At 38.1% G+C, this 18233-nt stretch overlaps 1 protein-coding gene across 1 annotated transcript in view; it reads right to left on the bottom strand.

Moving 5' to 3' along the window:
• Positions 1-18233, bottom strand: part of FRMPD4 (FERM and PDZ domain containing 4) — a 171098-nt gene that overhangs the window by 5252 nt on the left and 147613 nt on the right. Inside the window, exons 8-16 of the mRNA XM_018566071.1 lie at positions 14875-15006; positions 12575-12694; positions 12160-12296; positions 10174-10300; positions 8042-8131; positions 7459-7641; positions 6443-6578; positions 2354-3397; positions 829-2085 (exon numbers count right to left, since the gene is read on the bottom strand). Of these exons, the coding sequence (XP_018421573.1) occupies positions 829-2085; positions 2354-3397; positions 6443-6578; positions 7459-7641; positions 8042-8131; positions 10174-10300; positions 12160-12296; positions 12575-12694; positions 14875-15006 (3226 nt within the window). The remainder of the gene's footprint in view (positions 1-828; positions 2086-2353; positions 3398-6442; positions 6579-7458; positions 7642-8041; positions 8132-10173; positions 10301-12159; positions 12297-12574; positions 12695-14874; positions 15007-18233) is intronic.

The raw sequence follows: 18233 nt of genomic DNA, 5'->3' as shown, positions 1-18233 counted from the left end.
CAGAGGGAGCAGATATCTAAAATCCAATCTTATACATTTAATACTAATAAAGTATGCTTATCCAAATATCAACCAGAAAAGTAAGGAAATAAGCTCTCCTGACAACATTCCCCATAACAGAAGCTTGATTTGCTTCCCTTATTGTCTTACCCACTACAAAATATGAAAATATGTAGTTATTGATCAGATTAGTTAGTTTGGTGCCATGAAGTCAGTGCTGCTGCCTCACGTGGTTTTGGAGCTGACTCCAGAGCAGGGTGACCTGTCAATTGTAACATACATATACGTGTGTTTTGGCACTGAACACGCCAACAACTACCCATTCCCGGGCTCCTTAGTGAAAACTGACATACTTTCTTGCATCGTACCCTATATAGTCTTACTATTAATACATACAATGTTATTTTCTGCTTTACCCAGGGTGGCATAGATCAGTGGCTCCCAACTGAGGGTACACGCACCTCCAGGGGTATACACACCCCAGGACATTTAGGGGTAGTCTAAAAAAAAAAAAAATACTGTTGCAGTTCATGGCTGCTGGTGTGCCCAACACAGTGCTGAAGTGCTTGATCACGATGCATTACACTGTTTATTTTTTTGGTTAGAACTTGACATTTCAAGTGACATTTCATGAAGTTCTATGGACGCTGTGCGGTGTGATGCGGTTGTACCACGTTGCACTGCATTGCGCTGAAAAAAAGTACTGCATGCTGTATGTAATACATCATACAAATATATGAAAACATAATTTGTAGGAACTTAGTATTTCAAATACAGTATAAATCTATGTCTTCAAAGGCAGTTTTTTTTTCACATTTAGTGATGTACCTGTGGTTTCTTTAATTTTAGAAATCCGATGACTTCCATCTCTTAGGGTTCCAAACAATGGGTCTGCATTCACTGATGTATGGGCAGAAACACTGATCCTGTGACAAGAAGTGTCACCTTGTTGATGCAGTTCTGGATATGATGGCCCATGGTTTGGAAAAATTGATTGTCTCTCATCAGGGCTTACATAATTTCCACTCTTTACCGGTGTATCAGACAGAATATGCTTAATATCTGCTGTACACAGTGGGGACTCAACTGGAGTTGCACATGAGCTGCTCCCAGAATTGCAGCCAGCATCCACAGATGAACACTGGGAGCTCTGCAGAGAAAAGTGTCCTTCACTTTGAAGCGATGACATATTCTTGGTGATGTGGTACTCACAAATCCTGTTAATACTCTGATCGGTATCTGCTAGCTTAGACATATTCTCTGTAGAAGTGTCATCAGCCTCAGACTCACCAAGTTCTTTGGAAGAAGAAATAAAGTTAGCATTGGAAATAAATATATCCTCTTGTTCAGAAAGCACAGTTTCAATATTTATGTCGTCTTTGCTATTATTTTCATTTTTGCTGTTCGCCACACAAGAAAGTCTTGGCAGTGTCTTAGCATATGCTGTTCCTGATGGTAACCTGTCACTAGTACCCTTTTCAGTGGTGTTGTACCATCGCTGATTGTCTTTTCGAAAAGCAGTTCTTTCCAAGTTAAAATTACTTAGATGTTGACAGTCTTTAGGAGGATGCATTTCTAATTTTGCTTTCAGTTCCCCGTCATTTTCTGTTCGTTTACCTCCTTGCTTTTTGACAGTTACATTTACGTCAAAATGCGTTTTCATTTCCACTTCTGGTTTGTTTTTCCTTTTGCAGGCATACACCAAGGAACCCATTTGCATCTTATTAAAGTAGTCGGTGAGAGATTTTGTCTCCATGGTTTCTGGTTCCATTTCTATGTTATCAGAATGAAGCATTTGTTTCGAAGGCACAGCTTTTGATTGGAGATCCACTGCTTGCCGATTCATTAAGGAAGATGAAGATTTAAGAGACATACATCCAGCTTGGTTCTTGACTAGAGAAAATTCCGTCTGTTCAGCTATCAGAGGCTGGTAACCTTCACCAATCGGCAACATTACTCGAGCTGGATTGTCTGTTTGTTTCTGAGCAGAAGCCAGTTCTGAACTCTCTGTCATTTCAGAGGAATTTGTTTCATTGCCAGAATCTGATGATGATTCAGGACTATATGCTCTTAATATTGTTACACCTGAAATGAAAAAGAAATGACCATGTAAATACAAGTTTTACTACCACATTAGTATTTTTTGTTATAAAATGTTTAAACCAACTTTAAGCATACCTTTCTAAGAATCATGTGTGTTTCATATGAAAAAATCATAAAAACAACAGAAAATCTTGTGGATAAAATAAAGGATGGTTTAGAGGTTTATAAATAAAACACAAAAACGATGGCTCAAAGGGATGGAACAATGGGTCTGTACACTAGTGAATAAACGTCACAATGGTGAAAGAACCTGAGGTGTCATCTGCTTGGCTTTCCTCCGATACAGCCAGATCCTGCATGGCTTGTAGATTTGAAACTACTACTGCTTCTTCTAGGGTTGTCTCACATTTTTCATCCGCATTTGTTGGAACAGCATCTATCAAAGAGACAGGGATGTCATCAACAGACACACTACCAGCTGAAGCAGACTGATTCTGACAGTCTTCTTCGTCTGAGCTGTCTCTGAAACCAGGAGGAGGGGCGGCAATAGCCATGTTCAAGGAATGCAGCAAAAAATCATCTTCATTGTCATCTCCTTCAGGAGGTGGAAGTGAGGTCAGATCAATAATATCATCACTGGATCCTGACATGCTAAGTATGTCTGTTCTGTTATCCTCTGGCACTATAATGTCCTCCTCGCAACTTGCCTCATCTTCGTCCTCAACATCATCTGTAGTTTCAGAATAACATATATCATGTAACAGGGGTTCTTCAATCAATTCTGTGTTCCCAAATATTTTACTCTCAGATATATTTGCATAAACAGCATTAGCAGCAAAATGAATGCTTTCAGCATCTGACGTTAAGTCTAAGTCTTTAATGTCATTGGCATTGTTTAAGTAAATTACACTTTGTTTATCTAACATTTCAGGGCTTTCATCCAGCAATCTCTCATAGCCAAGTGTCTGAGGGTTTATGGTGTCCAAGATGTGGTCACCAAATATAAAAGACACTTTTGCACTCCTGGGAGAGTCTTGTGCTGTGCTAGAGTGTTCCAGCCCTGAGAGAGACAGCAATGATGGCTGGCTAATACCAAGGCTTTTTTCTAAGTCAATATGATCGCACTGTTTGGTTAGCTGCTGATCAAGTTCTCCTGAATTAAAATTAGTTTCTATGTACAAGCTCCTGTGATCTTTGTGATGCAAAGCACTTTCTGAAACATCCATATTTCTTTGTTTTAGGTCTACAAATATTTGTTGCGCTTCCTGATTTTCTTCAAAAGCAAATATTGTTGATTTTGGTAAATAATTCCAATCACAATCATGATAATTAGGTTTAGCTCGAATTTCATTTCCTAAAGAAAAAAGAGAGTTATATTAGCAACAAGGAAATATTATTATACATACTGTATATATTATGACTAAAGTTCCTACTGATCAAGAGTATTTTAGGTCAACGCAAGAGAACCTCTAGTTCGATGAATTTGGAAAAAGAGCTCTAGAAAAATGTAACATCTGGCTCTCTGCTTTATCACTGAAGCAAGGGGAAAGAGTTTCATGACAAAGTGGTCATTCATAAACAATGTCTCGTAAGTTCATTATATAAACAGTGTATAAATCAACTACATACATCAATGCTTATGAAAACTAACAAAAGCATATTATTGTACTTGGGGACAAACTTATGAACAAGCATCGGTGTATGCACAGCCACATATTTCAAGATTAACTTTACTTTGACATAGAGGCCTATGTGTGACTTCCTTCATTTGTCCTCATGAAGTGATACATGTAAATACAGATTTTGGCAAATTAACTTTTACTTCTATTTCATGCTGGCTTGGCCTCCACCCTGGCTCAATAGTGTGCCCAGCCTCCTGAGGGCCAGCCTGGCTATCTCACTGCACCTAGCACAGAGACAGCTGAGATTGTGTGATAAAAAAAGCACACCAATGACTCTGCACATTTTGATTGCTGCTGTAGACTGAAGATTAACACCAATCAGCCATAACATTATGACCACTGAGAGGTGAAGTGAATAACATTGATTATCTCGTTGCAATGGCACCTCGAAGTGGGTGGGATTATTATTAGGCAGCAAGTTAACTTTGTCCCTGAAGTTGTTGTGGTGAAAGCAGAAAAAATGGGCAAGCGTAAGGATTTCAGCGACTTTGACAAGGACCAAATTGTAATGGCTAGACAACTGGGGCAGGGCAACTCCAAAACTTTGACTCTTGTGGGATATTCCTAGTCTGCAGAGGTCAGAACCTAAGGAAAACCGGTGGCCTAGGCTCATTGATGCATGTGGGGAGCAAAGGCTGGCCTGTGTAGTCAAATCCAATAGAAGAGCTACTGTAGCTGAAATTGATGAAAACATTAATTTTGGTTCCATGAGAAAGGTGTCTGAACACACAGTGTGGCAAAACAAACGACAAACGCACTCAACAATTTGTTACCAGTTATACAGTAAGGTGCACACGAAATGGGCTTTGAGCAGTAGAACAGTAGAAAAGCATCATGGCACACTCACAAACCAGCATGTAAAACAACTTGTCTCACCACTAAGGACAATGACAGAGGTTTGGATACACGTCTTCTGCAAAGGATGTGTAAGCCGCACTGCCGCGCCAAGGCACCTCTTATAGTGCGGTCCTAACTCTAAACTATGAGAGTCTCCATCTTGGAGCACATGGGGGCAGAAGATATCAAATTGGGTGCAGGCTTGTCAGGAGGACGCCCCACCTCCTTAAAGGTACAGAGACACACAAGGGATCCCGCACATCCCATTGGCAGCTGAGAAACCCCATGCGTCGCTGCACCAAATCGGTAAAGCAAAACAAACGACAAACGCATAGGTGCCTTGGTGCGGCTGTGCGGCTTACACATCCTTTGCAGAAGACGTGTATCCAAACCTCTGTCATTGTCCTTAGTGGTGAGACAAGTTGTTTTACATGCTGGTTTGTGAGTGTGCCATGATGCCTTTCTACTGTTCTACTGAACACACAGTGTATCACAGTTTGTTGCAAATGGAGCTGCATAGCAACAGACTGGTCAAGGAGCTCATGCTGACCTGTGTCCAGCACTTACAATGTTCATATGGGACCCATTGCACTCCTGACTGGATGGTACCCCAAAATATTGGGTGGGTGCTAAAGTGACAGCAGATGTCTCTACAAGTCAAATCAAAATGAAGAAAAGTCCCTAGCACGCCAAAGAGTTTGCCTGAGGAAGGTCCTGGTTTCAAAGCATCACTATAATGATGTGACACTGCATCAGTCAACAAATATTGACTAGAAATTAAGCTGGAGTGCTAGTGACTTTTCTTCATTTTCACAGCACTTACAATGGTCACGTGAGCATCAGAACCTGGACCACAGAGCAAGGTGGTCTGGTGTGATATATCATGTTTTTTTTTACAACATGTGGATGGCTGGGTGTGTGTGTTGCTTACCTGGGGAAGAGATGGCATCGGGATGCACTATGAGAAGAAGGCAAACCAGCGGAGGTAGTGCAATGCCGTTGGGCAGTCTTTTTGCAGGGAAACCTTGGGTCCTGCCATTCATTTGGGTGTTACTTTGACACATACTACCTACCTAACCATTGTTGCTTACCAAGTGCACCCCTTCATGGAAATTATATTCCCTGATAGCAGTGACCTCTGTCACCAGGATAATGCACCCTGCCACACTACAAAAATAGTTCAAGAATGGTTTGAGGAACACAACAACGAGTTTGAGGTGTTAACTTTGCCTCCGAATTCTCCAGATCGCAATTCATTTGAGCATCTATGGAATGTGTTGGAAAAACAACTCCGATCCATGGAGGCCCCACCTTGCCACTTACAGGACTTAAAGGATCTGCTACTGATGGCTTGGAGATACTACAGCATACCTTCAGCGGCCTAGCGGAGTCCATGCCTCCACGGGTCAGGGCTGTTTTCGCAGTAAAAGGGGAATCTACACAATATTAGACGGCTGGTCATAATGTAATGGCTGATGTAGATGGCACTAATTCTGCTTAGAGAAAGGCAGGGGTGTTTCTGCTTTTCTCTTTGTCATTTAGCTGACTCATTCGACTTCATGTAACCTGAGCTCCTGCAGTTCAGGTCTGCATTCTTAGCAAAGTAGTAAAGCAGCTATCTGAAACACTAAAGAACCAGACCTGCATTTACCAAAATGGTAACTCAACTAAAAAGAAATGTTTAAAAAAAAAACTTTTTTTTTTATATATATTTTTATAACCATAATACATAATTATTATTAATAAAAATACTGTAAATGACTTTAACTATCCCATTTAAATCAGGATGTGCAGGTACAATGTGTTGTGCAATCAGGGAGACTGTAAATCCATATCCTAATGTGCCAAGTAGTTCATTACAAAGGTTATAGTAAAATTACCTGCTTCACGATTGGCCATGTTTTTATTTGCCACGTTAAATATCGAACGTCTGGAATCAACCAAAAGTCGGTAATAACCTGCTGTTAAGCAGGCAAGGTTCATGGCATCCGATGACTCCATAAGCAGTGTTATAGCCTGTGAGAAATATGAGGTTATAAAAACATAACAGATCATTATTTTAGCTTATGCAATTTGTTAAATCTGAAATCTGTCAATTTCAAAAGCACAATTTCACACTAATATACTGAGCAGTCAAGATCCATGTGCAATAGTTCAGTAGGAAGGCAGCTTTACCAATGTGTGGAGGACACAGAAAAAGGTCATGACAGGTATTTTCTCTAAAAGGGGAAATAATGCTTTTTTTCCAACGTTTACAATCTTTTATTTTTAAGGACAGCTTATTGTTTTGAAAACCACAGAAAGAGCAAGTTGTTGAGACTTAACTGTTCTTTGTTCTACAGGTTCAGCAGTAAGCAACCCAGAGCAGAGGAAGCAAGACCCAGTTAAGGGCCTTCTTGATTACAATAAAGGTCTGCATAAATTATGTGGGTTTTCATAAAATGTTTTTAATACTTTTTACTGGTTCCAAGCCTATCCTCCTCAGTGTTCCTTTCGGCCACATTTCACTTAATGGAATGAGATTCACTCTTGGCCTTTACATTGATTACTGATTTTCATACATGTCTCTGCTGCTTCTACATACAGTGTATATCAGTAAAAAGTACTGTCCTCTGATGTCTGAGTGTACCTCCACTACAACCTACTAGTCTGCAGCAGCTGGATAATGTAAAAAAACAAAGGCAAACAGTAGAATGGACCATGTGACCTTTCATGTAAGTGCAACTTCCACACAGTCTAAAAAGAATAGGAGTGAATAAAACAGCCAACAGCACTTTGTTTGACTTTTTGGCATTGGTAGGGGTTTCCAATAAGCTGGAAGTGTCTAGTAATATACCGTACATACACCAGAGTCAATCTTAAAAGAAAACTTTTTAGGAAACTGTACTGTACTTACTTTTACATCAAGAACATGAAGTTCTACTCTAACGGTTACATCATCTTCTGTAAACATTTCAATCCGGTTCACGTGGCTGAAGTCAGCAAGCAGGGCTACCAAGTTTGTTTTTGTGTTGATTACATGGCTGATACCGTATCGGGGGCCAACTAACAAGGTCACGTCTGAATGTTTTTCTCCCTGCTGTAAGCACAAGGATAGTAGAGGGTTACGTTTTCTACTTGTCTGATGGCCAATTTATCAAGGCAAGGTTAAAAATAAATTGCGCAATGGAGTAAACATTATAAATGCATTTGTTGATTAAATGAATATGGATTGGGAAAGATATTACAATTTAAAGCAAGAAGCAACATGTATATTTGTACAGCTGGGAAAATGATTTCAGTAATTTTCATGTATATTCAATCTAGAAGACATGTGGGAAATTGCCCAGGAAATATTGATGACCCTTTTACCAGCTTTCAAAATTAATTACACATTGATTGATACAGAAAGTCGCCTATTACAGTAAAGATAAATTATAGACTGCTTTGTGTCTCAAATGCTAGACTATGCATAAAGTATTACATAATAAAGCACTTACAACCAATTTTGCTTTAAACACACGTCCTCCATATAAGCGCAAGTCACTAAGGAACTTCAGATAGTGCACTTTGGCTTGTAGAGCAGATAGCTGCAAAAGATAAGAAGGATGATTAAAATGTGCTGTCTGGTTAAAGATACGGAGGGGTTTTTGTCATTACTTTTCATTTTGTCATATAATTTAATTTACATATGAATGTAATTTATCACCTTATGCATTTTTATATGGCACCACTGCTGACATATAACACAGCACTGGTCCAGAGTAGCTTACAATCACATACACCTTCACTCTACATTTGTTCCATTCTGATGCCAACCAAAGCAACCCACATAGTACCGTGTTTCCCCGAAAATAAGACAGTGTCTTATTTATTTTTTTTCACGAAAAAAGACACTAGGTCTTATTTTCGGGGGATGTCTTACCTGGCTGCTGTTGTCCGCTCTGCCGTCCAGGGAGCCACAAACAGAAACACAGGTGGGCGGGCATGCGTGCGGGCGGGGGCGTGTCTGGCAGGGGGGCGGGAGGGAGCTGCCTCTCTGCTCTGATCCATTACAAGGAGATTCTCTATTGTGGCTATAGTAGGTTTGTGGTTATAGTAGGTTAGGTATTCTGCCACATACAATGCTGTTTTAACACCTCTCTCTGGGCAGGTTAATAACACCCCCTAGAGTCCAATTATGCTAATACAATCAACACCTGGTTGTGACTAACAAATTATGTGGATTGGAGCAACATTCACCATATTTATTCCCAGATAATTTTTTGTACAAGTAATTTTGAATTGAGAAAGCTGGTTGGATGACCAGTGAAACGTCTTCAAGACAAATGCAGCAAGTCATGTTGCCTTGACTGATTTTTTTACAGATTTTGGATGAATTATGTTAGATTATGCATCTTGTATCAGTATGTCCACTTTAGCTAGTATGTTTTTGTTTTGAAGATCAAAACTGGAGTACTTGTAGGAAACACACACATACATGCAAGTGTGTTCCCTTTTTTTTAGAACAGCAGCACTATGCAAAGCAGCACATGTGTATGCAGCACCCCTGATTGCTCCCAAGTACAGGTGAAACTCGAATAATTAGAATATCGTGCAAAGTTCATTTATTTCACTAATGCAACTTAAAAGGTGAAACTAATATATTAGATAGACTCATTACATGCAAAGCAAGATAGTTCAAGCCGTGATTTGTCATAATTGTGATGATTATGGCTTACAGCTCATGAAAACCCCAAGAACTCCAAATCCACAACCTCAAAAAAGTAGATTATTACATGCAATCAATAAAACAAGGATTGTACATAGAACAATATCGGACCTCTGAAAAGTACAAGCATGCATAGGTACTCAGTACTTGGTTTGGGCCCCTTTTGCAGCACTTACTGCAATTACTTTTGCACGATATTCTAATTATTCGAGTTTCACCTGTACTATCCTTCCCTCTCCCTGAGTGAACATGGGATTACAGCAAGCTAAAAAGCAAGTCATATACAGTTATTTACATTGATTGCATTAAAAAAATATTTTTCTAAAAATACCTAACTGTATTTTTTTATTATCTGCCTTGAGTTCATATTTAATTGTTTATAAAATTGTAACTATGATTATTATCATTATACAGGATTTATATACGGCACCAACAGATTGTGCAGCATAATAAGATAAAAATAATAATACATTGTATAATAATGTAATAATAAATAATATTTAGAAATTACCTTGAAGCTGTATTATTTGTTTATATTATATCATATATTTGTTTTCTGTGTAGGTTACCATATTACTATTTAGCTTCCTTAGGTCTTCCGCACAGGAGCAACATTAGCGTTCTAGTTTGATTTCTAGTGTTTAACTAATGTTATTTTTCAGCGGATGAAGAAGTATCTTGGGAAATATGGGTTAGTGACAGTGTCAGGAGTTCTCAAAACTATGTCCAGCTATGCTATAGCAGTGCCCAAGCTTTCAACTGGTTTTAAACTACAAGCATGCCTAAATTTAAAGCGTTAAGAAATGATCGATAGCGCTATACATTTCTGGACACAGAGCGGTAACATTTTATACAGTTCATGTAAATATTATTTTCTTCTCCTTTCTCATATTTTACATTTCTTTGATGTGTATGGCTTACCTTCTTGCCCGGAGGGACGAGGTTTTGATTAGCTTTGACAAGGTGCGACAATGCTTTTTTTATGTTCTTTTCCTTCATGCTTTGCAACACAGCAGATGGAAGGAAGGTCTCTAATCCCCATTCTTTTCTGTAGAGAGAACAGCATTTGTTTATTTCTCACATGAATTTAAATAAACAGGTGCAATTCAGCAGATTTGTAAAGCAATGATAATATTATATTTAATGATTTAGATACAGACATCAACCTACAAACTGAGATCACTTTCACAATTAATGCTATGGACATTTAAGGTGCCTGGCAATGATTTATGCTATAAACACATACTAACATTCAGCGGAACTTCTTCAAACAATCCACACTAACAGGATCTCCAAAATAGCTAGTAGTAGTTAATTGCATTTAAATGGACTTGTTCTGTCAAGTTGAAGATGTTTCATAGCTTATTCAATCCACTTCCGCAGTCATGATCAGTGTCAGAAAATACCTTCAATGGCTCTCTTTAGTTGAGGTCACATGACTGCTTTATCCCCTCTTCCTCCTTGTTCTCCAAGGGGTGGACATGGAAGCTCCTGATGATCAGCCTTTTCCACTGACAAGACCAGTGGTGATCAGTCAGGACACTCCTTGTCTGTCAAACAAGCCATTAAGGGCTGGGCAGGGTGTGTGTCAGCCTGTGACAACAGAGGCTGATCAAGGAACAGTAGGCTCTCCATACTTTCGCATGGCTTCCTGCTGTTCCCTGACTGAAACTGTATAACTGAGACTGAACTGCATACATCAGAACCCGTGGATAGTATTGATAGAACAGAGCAGGAAACAGGGGCACCAGAAGAAACGCTGGCAGGATGACCAGTTATTTGTGCATGTTTAGCAGGAAAAGAAGAAAACAAAATGCTGGCACAGTGAGGCTAAAACAGATTTTTAAAATTAATAGAAGTTATTTGATTTTTTTGCATTTACTTACACTTTAAAGAAAACCTTGTACCTGTCCTTTTCCTTGTAGGCTGCATAAAAATTAAATGGGACTCTGTATCTTACTAGAAGTGATTAATGTGCTCATCCCATCAAGACAGTTCAAATTCCAGTATTCTGCCGAAGAAGCATCTCCTGAATGCCACTAGAGGAAGCTTTTTGGAGAAACTAGAAGGATTGCTCTTTAAGCCTATTGCAAACCCCCATTCCCATAGCCCAAGATCCCAATGTACTGGAAGAAGGAAGCAACGTCTTTAGCAATATAGGATACATATAGAAGATGAGGGGCTGCAGACTCAGGTTGTGCAAACACAATGATCTCATCTGTAAGGTGCAGTGTCCCATTTAATTTTTTTGTGCAGCTTAAAGAATCTGATAGGACAGTTGTTCTTTCCGATATTGGGTTTATTAAAATGTAGTATAATAAGTAGTCTTATTTTGTTTATTTTTTTGGGTAGTAATAATAAAAAATTTTTTAATGTATTTTTAATCAGATATGATGTATATAAAAATGTTATGTGTACCATTTGCAGGCAGCAGTTGGAGCTCTATGCAAAAACCATGGGCTTTATGAAGCAGCTATCACAAAGTGCCACTGATAGTGCTGATCATCATCTGCTGAGTTTCATGTATGCACACTGTAGTAAATGTTTGTTAAAATGTTTTTTTATAAATATATAAGAGATTTCCCTTTACTTCCTGCCCCACAGTAGTAATCTCCCCAAAGTAAAGAGAGATCCAACTTCTGATACTTGTCACTAAAACATGTAGTGAACTATTTTAATATAATACTTATTGCCTTGGGTATTTAGTTAAAAATAAAACAGAACATAATTTCACTGAAGGGCTTTCATTTGTTACAAAGTTGTATTGTGTTCAGGATTTTTACAAATGTATCAGATTCACAAAAAGATAGTATAGCTAAAAAATGTATGATGTTACAGTATATAAACATACAGGTATATGTTCAGAATAATGGGCACAAAGATGGGTGGATAAGCATGTATACTTACTCAATGTATTTTAGAGAGATTTTCTGGGTCTGCTTGGTGGTGACTGTTGCTATGTACATCTGCAGTGCTGCTAGTCTCAGAGCAATATCATACTTCAGCTCTGGTCCAAATCTCTCCTGAACCACATCATTGCAACTCTAAAATCAACCAGCAGATGGTGCATTAGACTCAAGTAAAGCATACACTACATTAGATAACAAACCTGCATATCGGGAAACCAGCACCTGACATATCACGCGATTGCTACTGTTAATGCCAATCAGAGTATTACATTTTCATAAGCATCCCTGTCATAAGCAATTCAAGCGTCAATACTATTTGGATCGATTTGTGTTATATAATAAAATTATAGAAACAAATAAGCCTTATAGTAACAAAGTTGCAACAGTTCTTCTAAATGAATATGAGCCCTTACCTGTACATATAAATATTCAAAGGCAACTGGGTCCCTCCGAAGAAGGTCAATTGGATCCTTTGGAACAAAACTTATTCTAAACAGACATCTCATCATGTGCGAACTGGGTCTCTGAGTCACCTAGACATGTTAAAACAGATATAAAAATAGTCCAATTCAACGTTGCTTTCAGAAAACAGATATTTCAGTTGCAAGCTAAAAACTGACAGCAGTTCTCACAGTACACAAGGTCCCAAACCTGCATTAGTTAAGCCAAGAATGTACACAAACTACAACTACCGGAGTAGTAATAAAGTTATTGATGAAATATATGCTCAGTTATATTAAGGTTCCTAAATCATGAAACACAGATTTAAACAAGTAGATATTTTGTACCTAGTTTAATTTAATTGACAGTTGTTTTTTTATGTTCATTCTAACTGTCATTTTTTTCTATATTCGGATGTGTAAGTAGATGTGGTTCACTTTAGATTTAAAAAAACATTGGTACCATTACTCAAACCATGGCTAGAGAAAATAGCAAAGTATACGATAGATGGAAAATTGTAAGCATTGCAAGTAAAGTGATTAAGGAGTAGAAGGCAAAGGATTGTTATAACTGGTTCATTTTCTCAAGTGGATGAAGTGCCTAGTTCCGTATCTTTAATATTTTAATGACAGTGTTGCCTTACATGTCAGACTGTCCGTATCTGACATTGACATCAATCTATACAAGGTTACAAATACTGGTGAAGATATTATCTTAATACATAAAGCATAAAGACAGACACCTGTCCTGTTTTCATACCAATTGAATGTTTAAGAGGCAACTGGATCACTTGGGGCTTTTATATAATGAGGGTTTCATCACCACTCTATGTGGTTGTAATACACACAGATTTCACAATTTTTGGAAAACATCTGTGCACTAATTCTTCACTTATTCAAAATTATACCTAACATATACTGCTTATGCTCATTGGTTAAAAAAACCTGTTTATTTTATAGTGGGTTCTGGTGGATTTAAAGATGTTCAGAACATGTGACCATGGTTCTTGGTGAGACATCTGGCTACCTATAGTTAGCCTTAAAATTTTTTTTAAAAGATCTGGGCATTAAAATGACCTTTTTAAGGTAAAGAGACAGATACTTTATGCGACATTAAAATATGGTTACAAGAAGAAAAGACAACTTAGGGTAGATCCCATTTACCTCTAGGTTTGCAAAGTGCCAGCAGCTATATTTAAGACAGAGCTTTCTGATGCCATAGAACATAGAAAGTGGTCACATTTTGGAATTTCTTAACAAAAAGAGCAGTCTGGAAAAGTAATGACTTTCTCTTTAAGTAAGTAAGTAGTACACTTTACCACTGGAGTGATGCATCCAGGATATATATTGGACACACTGACAAGGAACAAAAAGAATCCCCCTTCAACGCTGAGGACATATTAGCAGGTCCCTCATAATTCTCCAACTTTAAAGATAAATTGGAAGCTCCCTCTTTAGGGTTTTGTTTACCCTTTAATGACAAGAGTCATGGATGCCTACATGCTAAGGCCAAATTTAGATGTACAGTATCAGCATGCATCGGTTAACTTATCGGTTGACAATAAGTCTAGGAATAATTTGCATACCTAAATAACCTTTATATCATTTTTAAAAGACATAAAAAACTTTAAACTAAACAGGTACACTGTTTAGTTTACCACTTGGACAAAAATATCAAAAAGTACAATTTAAAAAAATACAATTTTTAATGACTTTATTAATTTTTTTCATACTGTAATTGTGTTTGAGAATTACAGTATTAAACAGATGAAAACTGCCAGTAACATAATCAGTGCCCTATGCAGGCTGAAGGCTTATTTTATCAGTATTGCCTCCTGTCTGTTTGTGGTCTCTATGTCATGATGTCCTAGCTAACATTGTGGTCATATCATCAGGAATTACTTTGATTGGTCCCTGATTGCCATTGGGGAATGGCGTTGTCATTGACAGCTGGGATTCAGAGCCACCAGTTGCCCAAAATGTTGAATGGTGGCTAAGAAACGGTGGACATCTATTATTGTATCCCTAGCACAGGGCATTGTGCTGGGGAAGGAGTTAACTATAAGTTGGACTTTTTCTTTCCTTGCCATAATACTTGTATATTGCATATTTCAATAATCATCATTGATTATTATTTAGATAGTAAGCCACAAATTGCTCTAGAGCAATCAAACAATGATGAATACTTTTACAAACACCAAGCTATAATATTTTTGTAATTGTCCCATCAGGACTAAATGTGCCAAGGTAAATACTAGGTACGCTATAGAAACCTGAGTTAGTGTCTCCTGTTCATGTAATAAGAGAAGTTTGGTTCCAGCTCCTTCTGTCCTTTGCTCCAACATCAGGGAGAAGTGTTCAATGCACTTTATGGAAAGCTTTTCTTGGAGTGTTAATATAACATCCTATAAAAACAGGACAATGTCAGTACAAGTCACTTATAAACATCTATCCGTCTGTCTATCTATCTATCTATCTATCTATCTATCTATCTATCATTAATCACTTTTCTACAGGTAAGTGTGCATGGATGCATTCACATTTTAAGGGAAAATTTAAAGAAGAACTCCGGTAAAATGACTTTAACCCTTCCACTAGGGCTACCCCCACATGCAAGGTTAAGTGCTTGTTTTTGTCTAGGAGCGAAAAAACTAAGTTATTCTCACTTGAATCTTGCAGCTGGCTGGCTATTAGACCGGTCCCTGCCATCTCTCTCCCCCTCTGCTCCAGCGCACTAAGGTCCCGTGAGTCATCACGTCCAATAGACTGTATGTATGTGAGGAAGGCAAGGGACGCTGCAGCTGAGGAGGAGAGAGACCGTGGGGACTGGACTAACAGCCAGTCGGCTATGATGTTCAAGTGAGTATAACTATTATTTTTGCTCCTAGACGAAAATGAACACTTACCCTTGCTGTGCGGGGGTAGCCCTAGTGCAAGGGTTACGATCATGTTTCCCCAGAGTTTTTCTTTTTTTTTTTAAGATTAAAAGTTTATTCCAAACTAAGAGAAATAATAAAGATTTCACCAGCAGAAACAGAAAAAAAGAATTTACAGTAATGCTCACTTTTTCCAGCAGCTGATAATATATGTGTGGAAAAAAATATACATTTTTATCTACCCTGCAAAGCTTTGCGTCCGCATGTTCCAAAGACAGATGGCGTGGATTGTTAAACAGGAAATGCTAAGTACAATGAAACAAGCAATGGGGAATGAGATAGACATATTTTGGATTAGGTAGATTACAGCGCCAATTAAATATTGCTAGTTGCACTATGAAGCTTAGGAACTCATCGCTCTTGTTAATGAGAAAGAAAAGATTCTAGGACCATATTACTTTAAAGTCATCTTCGAATCAAGCGTTGACAGTTGATCAGGAATGTGATTCTTCTTGATAGAAGGATATTAGCACATAATCTACTTATAACAGAAATTCTAATTACTGCCTAACACAAAGAGGAAAAAAAAAAGCGTTTCATCTGAAGTTTAATGATTTTGGCTTCGTACAATAATAAAAGTGAACTGATGTTGACAATTCATACTTTGAATGAATCAATAAGGCACAATATATTGTCGGAAATACATAAGTAAAAAGTTTGTCTTTCTGGCCATGCATAAAAGACTGCTGCGCTCCAGCGGCCTCACTAGATCACATGATCTCTGTCTACCAATCATTACTACACATAGTTTATTGTTTTCAATCAGCAGCAACATAAGAGGATTCAAAAGGCTGCTCCCATGTGCACAGATAATTACAAATTATGCGTAGGAACAAGGTTATTGATAGACTAACATAAATTGATCAGATTGTTTTCATTAAGTCGATCTCTTTCACATGTATAACTAAAAAACATTATGAAGACTATAGTTCCGATTTAAGCATCAAATGTTAAGTGTAGTTACCAATAAAAACTGTTTCATCTTTTACTGCTTGACTACAGCAGTGTAAACTATTCATATATCTTTGTCAGATTTATTCAGTAAAACTATGCAAACAGCAATACCAATGTGCAATCCTGGATAGTAGTCAGATTTCTGGTCATTGAAGCCAGTTCAATAAAATATTATTTTATTATTGATTCCTATTGGTTACAACACTGCATTTTTAACTACACAACAAGTACAAGTATTTCCACCAGGTAAGTCCCGAACTATTCTCAGATGTCATCAGCATTAAATGCCTTTGTTTCTGTAGAATGTCCATTTCAACAAGATATCACTGCTTCATAAAAGCTACCTATACACACTGGACAATTTATAGGACACACAGGCATGATTAAATTCATGTTGCCCAAGCTCACCATACCCTTATCAGGTGAAGATCATCTTATATCTGTAGACCCCTGTGGTAACAGCACTGCAAGGGTACTGTTCTACTTTAAAGCCCAGACATAGGCTTTAAAGTAGAACTGTGGCCTTCAATTTAAAAAAAATGATCAACAGCTGTTAATCATAAGTCCATCTGCACCTACTTTTTCTCTTAGTCCCACTGCAAAGTCCTACAAATACCAGTTGAGCCTGCCAGTGACATCCACCTAATACAGCTTTCTGTGGCAGTGGTGCTGAACTGCTCCTGAATTCAGAGCAGAGTTGTCACTCTCATATAGGGTGGGCCTACTTACATAGAGTAGGTGTTACAAAAAAATGCCTGTAGCTTGTCAGTCATCACCTGGTCCTGTCCACTGCTTCCTGGGGTAAGCTGCAGTGTCTGGGAGAGGGGAGGACGTGAGACACAAATAAATAATTATTTGGCTCAATCAGAGAAGATAAAGGACATTTGTTTCTTACTTTATGAGGCTTATGCATCACTTACAGGGTTATTCACAAAAGGGTGAAGAGTTTGGAGAAGGCAGGAGAAGTAAACAATCTAGGCCAAAATAGCTGATTTTGAAAAATTCTCCAATTAAGATCACTTTCCAGTTCAGCTATGTTGTCCTAGATTGTTCACTTCTGCCTTCTCCCAACTCTTCACCCTTTTGTGAATAACCCTGTCAGTAACTGCATTCTGTCCTTGTTTAGACTGTCATAAAGGAGCTTTTAGTTGTACTTTAAAAAAAAAACCATCATGAGATAACATGTAAGCTACCATTGTTGATTTCTGGTGCCTGTCTATCATCTTATTTTTCTTGCTTCACTGCATCACCAACACAAAGCAAGTGTGCAGATAAGGACTTCTTTACTCTAACCTTTTTGATCTGCATACTTGCTCTACGTCCTTAACTCAGAAAGTACCGAAGCCAGTAGGTCAGCATAAAAGCAAGCGACTAGCATTAAGAGATGCATTAAACCTATTCTATGGTGGAGTATTGCTGAGCGTAGTTAAAATATTAGTATTTTGTTTATATAGGTGCACTTGAAAATGTGGAAATAATGTGTCCCCTCTTGAAGTTGATAGTTGTTTGAGAAATATACACACGTTAATAATTCTGTCTTGCTACAAGGTCAAGTATTGGAAGAGTGAAAAGCAGGCATTTGGTAGAGAACAGCTGCAACAGCATGTTATTACCCTGCTTTACAGAGCTGTACCTTGGGCCTGAAAACCATTAAAACAATGACTATAACTAAAGAACAAAAGGTTACAAGCCAGGGTCACCTAGAAAATTAGAGAGGAACAGCTGTCCGCCACGAAGTCCAG

The sequence above is a fragment of the Nanorana parkeri genome, unplaced genomic scaffold (genome assembly GCF_000935625.1).
Source record: "Nanorana parkeri isolate BGI_ZX_2015 unplaced genomic scaffold, ASM93562v1 scaffold913, whole genome shotgun sequence".
Lineage (NCBI taxonomy): Eukaryota > Metazoa > Chordata > Amphibia > Anura > Dicroglossidae > Nanorana > Nanorana parkeri.
The sequence above is the reverse complement of the archived record's forward strand: the minus strand, read 5'-3'. Positions and strand labels throughout refer to the sequence as shown.